We start from the raw sequence: 12,971 nt of genomic DNA, 5'->3' as shown, positions 1-12,971 counted from the left end.
CTCTGTGGTCTACCCTGCGACCTCTATAAAAAAAAAAGGACAATTTATTTTTTTTAATGCAAGCTCCTAGGCTGTGGCCAGCACCATGTGGCTCTTTACTTCTGGAGTGGCTGGCTTTCTTGTTTAGGCCCCTTAAAAAAAAAAAGAAGAAAAATAAGAACAGGAGTGCCACAAGTCTACTACTTTCAGCACTGACCGTAAATAAGAAAGAATAGGAATACTAAATGTGTCTTTCTGGAATTCTATACAATAATTGCTAGATTCATTAAAGGTTTCAGGCACACTTCAGGGGGCGAGTCACTGATTTAGTCTGTTCTTAAACGCAGCAACTCAGCCTTTCATCCTTCTGAGGTCGATAAATGAGTACCAACACAGGTTGGGTGATATTGGGTATATATTTTTTCTATATAAATCGCTTAAGCGTAAGTGCTATATAATAACACATCATTATCATTTGGTCATGGACGTCTGCTTGCATTCACAGTAATTTGGTAATATGGGCCTATACGCACTGATATTAACGATACATTTGGCGATCCATTCTTGTAATGTACATTTTTGAAATGTAGATCACATTATAGTGATATCGTAACCATATTTTTTGTAGTGTACAATGCTATGTGATGCCACAAGATCGTGTTCCATTGCTTCCCGTGATATCACTTGGGGTGTGGGGCCAAATGACAAATTCCTGTGATGTCATCAGGGGGTCAAGGGTCGTGTGATATCACTTCCACTACCCCTGGCATTTTGGTGAAATTAATCCCTGCATTCAGTTGTAATCGCCCATGCAATATGGAGGAAAGGGGATGGGATGTAAGATTAACTAATAGTTACTCACCGTAGTAACTAACGTACTTGGTCCATAGTCCCCTTTCCTCCATACGTCCCACCATCCTCACACCACCACCCTCCCCCCCATAATACTGGTGTCATTAGGAAATTGTTAATATTGTCGACGCGTCAGTGGGGACTATAGGAGTAGCGCCAGTGGGCGAACCGCTCCCCCGCATGCCTCTAAATTTAAAGGGGAAGGTTTTTTCTGGTGAAAAAGGTTCTGTCTCCCGTCCCCAGCGAGGGACACTCATGCAGTATGGAGGAAAGGGGACTAAGAGTACGTTAGTCAGTACGGTGAGTAACTATTAATTTTCAAGAACAAATGAATATTTATTTATTGGATATTTATAAGGTGCCTATACAAGAAGATAGTGTTTCAAAGTGCCAGGAGTGATGACCAGTTTGATTTGGATTTACTGGCCCAAGAAATGCAAAGCATTCATCAGGCAAACGGTTTTCAGATGTATCCTCCTCTACATAAAAACCTGTTACAAACTAGCAAGCATAGAAGCCCTGATGGCCTTAAGGTACATTCCATTAGGGGTCACGCAGCTCTACAAGGTGGTCTGTTCTGCAGAGGCTTCACTCCATACATTCACTCAACATTAACCACTGTATCAAAAAGCCAGCGAAGATGCAAAACTTCCTGTTATAAAAAAGCAACTGTCCATCAACCTACCTTCTTTTGATTTGGATTTTGCTTTGAGTCCTTCAAAGATGCACATATTGCTTCTCTGCCTTAAGTGATCTTTCTGCTGCGCCAGGATATTCCTCATCGACCTTCGACCATGGCCTGCCAAACATGATTACTTTGGAATTATTGTAATCGTACTAACTTTTTTTGAATTGATGCAAGTCTGTTTACACTCTGCTTCTGCTTCAAGTACGGAAATGAGGAAATGCCTTCAGTAGCTGAAAATAGAAAGGGTCCTGATATCATGTCTGGCACGTGTCAGCACTTGCGGCCTGTGATGGAGATGGCATAGGAGCCACCTGGCGGCATCTGTTGGTTAAGTGAAAACGTTTTCTAGAGCTGTGTCGGGATGGATTCAAAGATGTGAAATCTGTGGAAGGAATATCCATATCAGAAAGACGTATACCAGCAGTTATGCCATTTCTTCTTCTGTCAAGTTAAACTGAATGCACGGTCCTGGTATTAAGAGACCATTTTACAAATGCAACCCTGAGATATAGATATCTTAGTATTTTTAAGGGCCACTGAAAACTGTTACAAGAGGATTGCACATTAAGACTGATTCTTATAAAAACCATTCATCGATTTTGTGTGTGTGTGTGTGTGTGTGTGTGTGTATGTGTGTCAGTCAGATGGGGGGGCGGTGGTAAGATCAGAATGAGGAGTCGAGGAGCAGGCTGTTTACATATCTATTCCTGTACAAGTGGAAATATTTTTGTTGAGTTAAAGTAGAATACATGGAGACAGTTTAACCTAATGGTGTTTTCTTTATCTTTATAGATGTGATCTATGTGTCTGCAGCCGGCAGCATGCTTTGTCAGATTGTGAACGCGTTACTATTGTTGCCGGTGTCTGTAGCACGACCTTTGCTGAATTTTCTGCTAGATCTTCTGCCACCTCTAGATTGTCTTAATAGGCTTTTGCCAGCTGCTTCCCTTCTTGAAGACCAAGAACTGCAGTGGCCTCTTCATGGTAAGGGATCATAACAGTATTGTGGTTGTAAAACTCAATGCATCTTCGATACAAATTTTAGTGACTAACACACTTCACTTCATTAGAGATTAATTGCATATTTTATTTCTTTGCATTATTTTTACCCTGTTTAAGTCCTTAAATCAAGATTTTTACAATGTTAAACTCTACTTGATTAAATGTTTTTAAATATAAAGGTATTGTGGAATGCGAGAGGATTTACAAGTACATTTATCAAGGCACATCTTAATGTGAACATTGCAATGTTTGTTTAGAAGATAATCTGTTTAAAGATTCTTTCATCACAACAGCCTACTTTCATTGAGAGTGAGTTTGTATGGCAGAAACAATCAATTCTTCATAAATTATCTTGTATTGTAGAGGATCCGGATCTGCTTTCCCAATGGTATCATGGATTAGCCTGCAGCTATTTCGTTCTGATCTGTGTTTTTCATAAAACCTTGTTCGAAGAAGTGGTTTTTGGAAGTTTTTGGTTGATTTTGTGTTGAATGACATCCTATTTTTGTTGATACATTTGCCTTAAATGTCTCCTCTGTAGCATTGTGTCCCAGAGAAACCACCCTTCATGTTTTACAGTGTGTGTTCATTGAAGATGACTTTATTGCAACCTACATATGAGTGGAAATATAAGAACTAAAAAGACAATGTCCTGCTTTGCCTTCTGTAGAAACTTTCAGAGGTTGAGCGATAGTCAAAGGTTTATAAAAGTAGGATTTCTTCTGGAACACTTGTAAAGCTACCTGTTCTTATATTTATGTAAGAGGTTTTTGCATCAACCCAAAAGGTAATCTTGACATGCCCTCAATTATTCTTTTAGTTTACGTCAAAGCATGCAGCTCCTCTGAGAGCATTGGGCCTAATGCACAAATTGGACTGAAATACATTTGATAAGGCCTGCCTGTAGGCTTATTTAGGAGTGTTCATCCAGACCTGTTGAAGGCAAGAGGTGGGTCTTTTTCTGAATCGCGAGTTGCGAAGAACTTAACCGATAGAGGAATGTGTTTTGGAAAAAATGTGTGGGGCGAGGGGGACAGATGATCCACTGCAAAACCTTTTTGAAGTAAATGACTACCACAAGTACAGTATGTGGGAAGACAAGACTTTCACTCTTTGGTTCAGAGTTTGATCACCTAAGGCAGGTGTCTTCAATCTGTGACCCCCCAGATGTGTTTGACTAAGACTCCCATGATGAACCACAAGTTACTATGCTGGCTAGAACTGATGGGGGTTGTAGTCAAAAACATCTGAAAAGCCAAATGTTGCAGACCACTGACATAAGGCTATCTACTTTAGAAGGTTTGATGGCTTATGAGTCTTATCCAAAGAGCTGTAGCTTTGCCCTTGACACCATGTACCCTTACGATACCAGTTTTCATGGTAAGCAAAGTATATTTGTCTCATTTGGTACAGGTTTTTGGGAAAACTCAGTATTTCTATGTTGCATCCCCTTAACTCCATGCCAAATTGGATAGCTCCACCAAAGGATGATGGACAGAAAAACCTATGCACAGCAAGGGGTAAAACAATTATGTTGAAGCACATGTAAAGCACTACCCACTTCAGACTCCTCCTTTAACTTGTCAGTAATTGTTTCCATGTGGGCAGAACTGGGTATTCTTTACCTTCAGCTAGTACAGATTTTCTTTTTGCTGCTTTTCCTTCATAGACATCATTCAAAACCCCAAACTATTTGCTTTTTCGAATCTGCCCTGACTTTTGGAGTCAGTAGCACTGTTGTAAATGACACCTTCATCTGCTGTGAATCGATGTGTGAATTATGTCAAAGCCTCCGTATACCTAAAATGATGTGAAATGGTGGTAGCAAATAGTGTGAAAGTGAGGTCTTCTTTATGGTTTGTCACAAATCGTATGGAGCGCTAGGGTTCTTTGCGAGATGGGCTATGGATAATAACGGTTCAGGAGCTTCTTTGGAGAAAAGACATTATTTTTCGGTTGGCAAAATGAATGTCTCTGAAATTGCCAGTGGCTCTGCTATCGATGAGAGCATTGATACCTAGCCGTACTTGATGGGGTTCATACAAGTTTATCTTTAGATCGAGGTGAGGGGCTTGAGTAGGTAGGACAGGAGAGAGTAACTGGGAAGCTGTTTGGGGGGCTTGCAAATCCCTTCCATTGACGAGCTGTTCCGTTTCCCACTGGCTGAGGATTTCTTTAATTACAGAATCTCGCAGGATGCCCTGCTTCCTCACTGTAGAAGCATATGTTTATCTTCCTTCTGCGTTCTTTTTCCTAAAGAGTGAATGGCCCCCTAGTACTGCCCAATTGCATGGGATTTGCCCCCATGGAGCGAAGGTGACTTCATAGTAATATCTGGAAGAATATTTTCTGTAATTATGCTTTATCTTGATCCCTTTCTTTCCCCCATTAACTGATCCAAATGTACCACAATATATTCTGTTAATGATTCGGGTCGGGAGACAACTTGACTTAGTGCATCTTTTAACACGTCTTTCAGACATCTGTAAAAATAAAAAGGGTCCTTTGGACATTTTCTGCCCATATTGTTTGTGCGGCTAAACCATGAAAGCGGACTATCTTAATTAGAATCAATTAATCTTTCTAATGCACTCGGACCGGTAATTGGAACCTGTGTTGCTCTGCGTTGTCTTGCTTCCAAGCCAAATTCGTTGCCCATGAGCTATCCTCCCGGCCCTTTATATAAGGTCCTTCTTACCCTGACCATTGTCCATACATTTCAAACTGTTGGTGTGGCTTATTGTCTGTCGAGCATGGCTTGGAAAGCAGCATAGAAATCATTTCAATTGAAGTGAATAGGATCATTGCTGATTATGTGTCGAATACCCCAGGATAAAGTAGTCTTCTCTAGTTTCAGCAGTATAAAAGCTACCATGGCTTGATAAGTAACCAAGACCGGGACAGTTGCTCAGAATTCTCTCGGGTTCCCTCCATATTTGGTCGGCATGGGTGGAGATGGAATATTGGGATCTAATACCAGAACTTGTAGAGTAGCTGGGGTGAGCACCTGTCTAATATCTTGCAAAACACTTGGACTGGAAGCCCATGCCATAGTCCCTCCCACCAAACCCCAGGGATGACCAACTCCTATAACTTTCCCAGAAAGCTGTTCAAACTTTCCCTGCATTACCGTCATTGTTTGAAACAGGATGACATTCTCTTGAGGAGAGGCAGCAACCTCCTGTTACTTTTACATATCCGCCATAAATCAACAGACAAAAAAAGGTTGCAGTATATGTTAGACTGAAGTTGATTCAAACCAATTGTCACACACACCCAGAAGACTGAGGCTGCCCACTGCAATTGTATGTAAATGGCTTTGGACGTCTTCCCTTCAGGCAGGAGCTGCTTATAGACTGCACCCCTGGATGTACATGATCAGCCACCACTGCTATGGAGCTGTATGTGGTGAGAAATAGGAACTTTTAGGTGTTGGTATGAATGGTAAGGAATCCTCCTATGCTTCCCTCGATACAGAGGGAACCAGACCACGTTGCTTTACATGGCCTGCAGATACACACACTGTTTAATGTGAGTTAGACGGAGATGATGCATCTCAGCCGTGAGGGTAGTGTCCTGATCTATGACTCACTGAAGTCCAAAGGATTTGAGGACTTGGAGGGTCTGGCCTGGTCATAGCAGGATTCTTTATCGGAAGAACAATTGCTTGACGCACCATTTAGCTTGTCTCTTTCCTTATTAGTCCCTTCAACACAAATTATGTTGGATGTGTTGCAATCTACTTGGAATGGGTAGTACCTCCCATTCTAAGTAGCCCTCTTGGAAGGGGTCACCCTTACGGCGCGGTCCTTACCAGAACCGGCGCCCTGTGGACAACACACAAGTCCATCAAGGCTGCCAAATGTGACCTGATAAGAGGAGCGTGTTGTCTAGAGTGAGGGTTGTTGTCCCTTACACAATGTCATTAGCCTCCTGGTTGCTAAGGAGTTAGCTTCTGGTTACGTTAGGTTTCATCATTCTCGAATAGCCTTGTGGACACTCGTGCTTGCCAACCAGTCATCTTTAACTCTGTGTAACCTCTCTCAGCAAGACATGCTAAACAGTCAATGCCATAATAAATAATTTTCTCTTCAAGTACCCATGTATTTCCAGGGACCAAAGGTAAAATGCTACCAGCTTATAAATGTCACTACTCCTACGTCCCGTGCCCTTTCCTCCATACTGTATGGGCGTCCCTCACTAGGGACCGGAGACAGTATCTTTTTCACCAGAAAACTCTTCTTGCCATTCAAATTTAGAGGGGACCATGCACTCCCCTGACTCTGCCCAACTGCGCCACTTCCCATTCCTCTTTTCCGCGTTGACGGGCACGGACCGCTTTCACCAGCACTCCTGGGTTTGGCTTCGGCCTTGTTATTCCACACGCTCTTCCCCGTATATTGTCTTTTTTTTGTCTTCTAATCCTTAATCAAGTACTCGGTCTCTGGTGCCACGCTCCTCCCCGGCGCATGTATATGTCCTTGGGCTTCAACAGGTGTCCAGCCTGCGAGGGGCTCGCCCCACGTCTGACCCCCCCCCCACACTCTGTGCCTTTGCTGCCTTGGCCCCGGCTGAGAAGGTTGTACAGCGTGCGACGTGCTTACACCGTATGCTCTGAAGAACAGGTTAGCTTGGTGGAGGGAGCTCTTTGAAAAAAGTCACATGCAGAGGACTTGAAGAACTTTGTCAAACACAAGTCACGGCCCAACGTAGGGACGCTTTTTGTCAATCGCCCCCCACAAGGGCGACTCCTTTCCTAGAAAACATTTGAGCGGGAGGGACCCTTAGGTTCTCACACTAGCACCGATACCGAGGCTCATTTAGCTACCGGCCGTCAGGCCAATTGGTCACTAGATCCTTCCAGAGACAGTGATGAGGGACCGCAAAGTTCTTTTACCAGGTGTTGACCCAAGGGGCTACACCCTATTACTGGACTAATGTCTGAGGGGGTGCCTGTATTCAACACTACCGGTGACTTAGCCGAAGGCACCACGCCTACCAGGCTTAAACCTGAGGTGCAGGGTAAGCCTCATGCTCCACCGGCAAGTGTTCAGGAAGAGGCAGGTACCAGTGAGCTAGGCACCACGACGAAGGCATGTGGCATGCAGCTCGACAAAATGGCTGCCTCGCCAGACAAGATGGCCGCTCGTCCATCACCATCCCTTTTCGGGGAACAGGTAGGAGATAGTGTGTCCAGGTCTTCACCAGGTACATGGCCTACAGCTTATCCTTCAGCATTGCAGGGCAGATATTCCCCCCAACCAGCAAGTCGGAGTATGCACAGGCCCCAGCAGCCGCCCGCTACTCCGTCAATACCACCTGCCACCCCACCAGCCTTTGAAGACAGGTTTTTTGAGACATTCCTCATGCTAATGAGGTCCCCTCAGATGAGCTCCATCCTCCGGGATGTTAACCTGCACATGCTGCCTCCTTCAGCACCTATAGTCCTTTCCCCTATGACTCCGGTGCATCTGGCCCCCACGCAGCCACAACTGCCCACGCCGGGTCCTTCGATTCCAGCTCCCCTGCCTTCCTACAGTTCAGGCGGTTCCACACCAACCGCCACAGCAGCTTCGGCTCCAGTCTCCATACCTCAGCCTTCGGCTCCCAGCACTCCTCCCTCTGCGTCAGACCAGCCAGACACCCAGGTGGACACTGATGAGGAGGACGACCCTGACTCACCTTCTTCACCCAAGGCCTTCCATGAACGACTTGCAGGTTTGGAAGAATAGTTGGGGCTTCCACAGCCCGAGGTGGAGCAACCCGCAGCCAAGGTCCTGGCCGAAGTCCCGGGCATCCCGATGCAGAAGGACGTTGTCGTTTTGGCAAAAAATGGATGGCTGAATTCCCATTCAGCGCAGCCCACCAACAGGTGCCTCTATGCCACGTACAGGCAATTGGAGGGGGATACACTCTTGTTGTCAGAAAACACCCTCTTCCACACCCCTCAGTGATTGATGTTGCCTCTATCTACTCGAAGCTGCAGTCTTCCTCGTCCACGTTGTCCTCGGATCGGCTGGGCAAGGAGGAGAAGATCTTGGAGGCATATGGAAAGAAGGTCTAATCCAACACCTCCCTACACCTTCATCAGTTTAACGCGGATTCCCTGCTTGCAGCCGTTAACAAGAGGCTTTGGCGGGAAATAGCAGGCTTCCTTCTGGAACTTCCGGTACACAGTCAGGCACGCTTCAAGGCAGGGCTGACAGAAGCAAAAATGGTGGCTGAAGACATCATGGCGTCCACAGTGGCACATAAAACACCTCCGGCCGTGCCATCTGTATAGCCACAAACATGAGAAGGATGGCCTGGCTCCAGGCTACCAAGTTCAACCCAGACGTACAGGAACACATATTGGACCTTCCATTCGAGGGTAGCAACCTCCTCCTTTCCACCACGGACGAGGAGCTGGATAAGAACAGTTCCCAGACTTGCGAAATCTTTATAGATCCTCACAAAGTCTATGCCCAAGACCTACAGTCAGACGCACCATCCTTCTGACGGGTTCTGGAGCTTCCAAGAACGATGGTCTAGGTCAGCCGCACCGATCTCCGAGTCAACCCTGCTCTAAACAGCACAAAGCCGGGAATAAGGGCTTCTTTCAGTCCCCCTCCTCCGACCCAGCCACAGGGGGAAAGAAGTCATGACACTCCCCTCCAGGTCCACGTGTCTCGGGTGGGGGGGGGCAGGCTTGCCCTTCACATTGGTGCGTAAGCTTTGCAGACCCCTGGATCCCATCAGTAGTGCCCTCGGGTTACCGCCTACTGGTTTCTCCCTCCCCTCCCTCCTCTCTACCACTCCCACAGATTGGGACGGCAACTCTATTGGCAGAGGTTCGCTGGCTGGTACAGGATCAGGCAGTGGAAGAAGGCCCAGCCTCTCAGTGAGGCAGGGGCTTCTACTCCAGAATTTTCGCCATACAGAAGAAGAACCGGTCTGGCCTGAGAGTTGTCTTGGACCTTTCCACTCTGAACCTTTACCTTTCACTTCAAAAGTTCAAGATGGTTACTCGAGCGCTTATTTTAGGGGAGACACTGTGCAAGGGAGACTTGATGTGCTCCCTGGATCCGAAGGACGCATACGTGCACGTCCCGATTTGGCTGCCCCATCGATCCTTCCTGAGGTTCAGGATCATGGGCATTCATTTCCAATACAGGGTTCTACCCTTTGGTCTCCATTCAGCCCCCAGGGTTTTTACCAGCTTATGAATGTAGTGGCAGCCCTTCTCAGGGCCCAAGGCCTCCATGTATATCCATACCTCAACGGCTGGCTCATCAGGGCGAGATCACTGGAGGTGGTACAACACACCTCCTCTGCCCTAATCAATACACTACGGAAATTGGTATTCTCCATCAATCTCAAGAAGTCACAGCCAGAGCCTGGCTTTCCTGGGACTCATCTGGGATACAAGAACCAAGAGTTTTTCCCTTGGAAGACAGGATTGCAGCCATCAAGAGAGCCACAAGCCATTTTCTTAGCAGAGCAGTTACTTCAGCTTGGTGGTACCATCACCTTCTAGGTACCATGTCAGCATTTCTCCTGGCAGTACCTAACACAAGGTTCAAAATGAGGAGATTTCAGCTGCTCTTCGCAGCCTATGGAATTGGGAGTGGCTTTCCCAGGCGGAACTAGTCTGCATTCCTCCAATTCTCCACCAGGACCTGATCTGGTCGAACACGGACTGTAACCTGAGGATTGGCAGGCCATTCCGATAACCAGCCCCGCAGGTTACCATCACCAGAGATTCTTCCCTGGAGGGCTGGGGGGGTGACACTGGACAGCCACAGCGTCCACAGTTTGGCCTTTTCAGGAACAGGAAACCCATATCATTTGGCTGGAGCTGAAATTACCTGGCTGGCTCTCGAGGCCTTTTTACCGATTGTCAGTGGCAAAACGATCCTCATTCAGGCGAACAACTCCATCACCATGTATTACATCAACAAGCAGGGTGGCACCACGTCCCCTCCTCTGTGCACCCTAGCGGTCAGCATTTGGGAATGGGCCCTGGTGAACGGCATACACTTGAGGGCAATCCACCTCCCGGGGGAATCAAACCTGGAAGCGGACAGGCTCAGCAGGTTGGATGCGGACAATTACGAATGGCAATTGAACGTCCTACAGGGGATCTTCAACAGATGCAGTCGTCCACAGGTGGACCTCTTCGCCACATGGAACAGGAAGTGCCCTCAGTTCACATCATGGCAGGGCAGCGTCCCGGCTCCCTGGGAGATGCGCTTAAGATACAGTGGAACAGCATGAATACATATGCGTTCCCTGCCGCTCCCCTGGTACACAAGGTGATCTACAAGAGAAGGCAGTCCCGGCACTTCAGCATCATTCTGGTATCTCCTTGGTGGCCACCGAGGACCTGGTTCTCGGAGCTGCTCAGCTTGGCGGACCAACCTCCGATGCACCTTCCACTGGGCCCAGCTCATCTACTGTCGGAGCAGGGGGTGCATGCTCATCCAACCCGCTTGCAGAAGTTAGCACTTGAAGCATGGTTCATCTGCGTCTTTCGCAGGCTAACCTAGACATCATACAGGGTGCTTGGAGCAATGCTACCAGGAGGCAGTACCAAAGCAAGTGGACTAGGTTTTGCCACTGGGCGGAATCCAAGGAGGTCGATCCTCTCACATGCTCAGTGGATGATGTACTAGCCTTCTCTGCACACCTCACAGGAGTGCAAATAGACACATGTTGCATCTATTTGGCGACCATCAGAGCCTACCGGAACTCGGAGGAGGAAGTGTTTTCATCCTCCAACCCAGTGGTTAAAAGGCATCTGGTGGGTCTCACCAGGCTCTACCCACCTATCAAGAGGCCACACCCTGTGTGGGACCTTAATAGAGTGTTGGCACCCTTGGCGCACAAACCTTTTGAGCCAATGGCGTCTGCGGACATCAGGCTGGTCACTATCAAGACAGCCCTCCTGGTGGCTCTTACGTCTGCAAGCAGGGTCCGCGAAATTCAGGCACTAGTCACTTCAGAGCCTTACACTACCTTTCACAGAGACAAGGTGGGCCTCAGAACGCACCCCACGTTCTTGCCTAAAGTAGTCTCTTCGTTACATCTGAATGCGGAGATAGTGTTACCTACCTTCTTCGCAGACCCTAAGGACGATGCTCGGAGGGTTTTGCACTGTCAGGATGTCAAGCACCCTGAAATTCTATCTGGACAGGACCAAGAGCTTCTGCAAATCGAAGGCTCAAGGCCAGGATATCCAGCATCTTAGGCCTCTATCGCAAGGTGGATGGTTTTGGCCATCAAGGAGGCATATGAAGGGCAGCACCAGCCGCTTCTGGCGAACATGCATGCGCATGCTGTCAGAGCCAAGGCCAGGGCAGTTGCTTTCCAGAGGCATGTTCCGTGGGAGGTCATCAGCCGGGCGGCCACATGGGCCACTCCTTTGGACTTCTGCAAACACTACTGTTTGGATGCCGGCTCTCGGTCAGATGCAGCATTTGGACAGGCAGTACTAAGAAACTTGATTTCTTAAGGAGGGTCACCTCTCCACCCTGGGACTACATTCAATTGTAATTGCCAATACAGTATGGAGGAAAGGGGACGGAACGTAGGAGTTATTATAAGATGCTCACCGTAATGACTAACATACTCCTAGTCCATAGTCCCCTTTCCTCCATACGTCCCACCATCCTCCCCCCTAATAAAACTGGTGTCATTAGGCAATGGTAATATTGGCGACGGGTCAATGTGGACTTTGGAGTCGCGCCGGTGGGCAGAGTCCAGGGGACCGCCCCTGCACGCCTTTAAATTTAAAGGGGAAGAAGAGTTTTTCTGGTGAAAAAGGTTCTGTCTCCCATCCCTATCGAGGGACGCACATACAATATGGAGGAAAGGGGATTATGGACTAGGAGTACGTTAGTCACTACGGTGAGTAACTTATCTTTTCCTGAAGGTACATTTCCTCACCTGGTCTCGGACTTGAACATAGTATTGTCATCCTTGGTGCACAAAGGTTTTTTAACCAATGGTTTCAGTCAAACTATGGTTTGATTTTTGGAAAACCGCTATATTAGTAGCTCTGACTTTAACCAATAGAGTTTGGTAACTACAGACTCTCTGCTAAGAAGAGCCTTTATAGTTTTCTATAAACTAAGTAATGCTGTGTTTGGAGCTATGAAAGATTTCGGTCTAAGATGATAAGCAACTTACACCTTCTTTCTAAAGGAACGCTTCCTCATCTAGAAATACATTCTCCATTGTCATCTTGCTTTGGAACTATTTTCAACCACTCGGGGGTGTACTATGGCTCTGCATCATCAGAGACGGTTTAATGACTCATGATGAGAAATTGTGTGTTTGGAGCCGGGTGCGCCCTATGACAAGTCTTTTTCTTTTCTGTGTGCGCCTTAATTTTTCAGCATTTAATTGCTGCCACCAAAGGCCTCAAGCTTTAAGAACTGCAAGGATTACGGATGTCTGTGTCCATGTC

General features: G+C 46.9%; 1 protein-coding gene across 10 annotated transcripts in view; it reads left to right on the top strand.

Moving 5' to 3' along the window:
* Nucleotides 1–12,971, top strand: part of HERC1 (HECT and RLD domain containing E3 ubiquitin protein ligase family member 1) — a 3,379,312-nt gene that overhangs the window by 599,744 nt on the left and 2,766,597 nt on the right. For all 10 annotated transcript variants that reach the window (XM_069624399.1, XM_069624403.1, XM_069624396.1 and 7 more), the window contains exon 17: nucleotides 2,312–2,503. In XM_069624399.1, the coding sequence (XP_069480500.1) occupies nucleotides 2,312–2,503 (192 nt within the window). The remainder of the gene's footprint in view (nucleotides 1–2,311; nucleotides 2,504–12,971) is intronic.

The sequence above is a fragment of the Ambystoma mexicanum genome, chromosome 11 (genome assembly GCF_040938575.1).
Source record: "Ambystoma mexicanum isolate Mex_15411 chromosome 11, UKY_AmexF1_1, whole genome shotgun sequence".
In the NCBI taxonomy this organism is placed as follows: domain Eukaryota; kingdom Metazoa; phylum Chordata; class Amphibia; order Caudata; family Ambystomatidae; genus Ambystoma; species Ambystoma mexicanum.
Note: the sequence above shows the minus strand (reverse complement) of the source record. Positions and strands in the feature narration are given on the sequence as shown.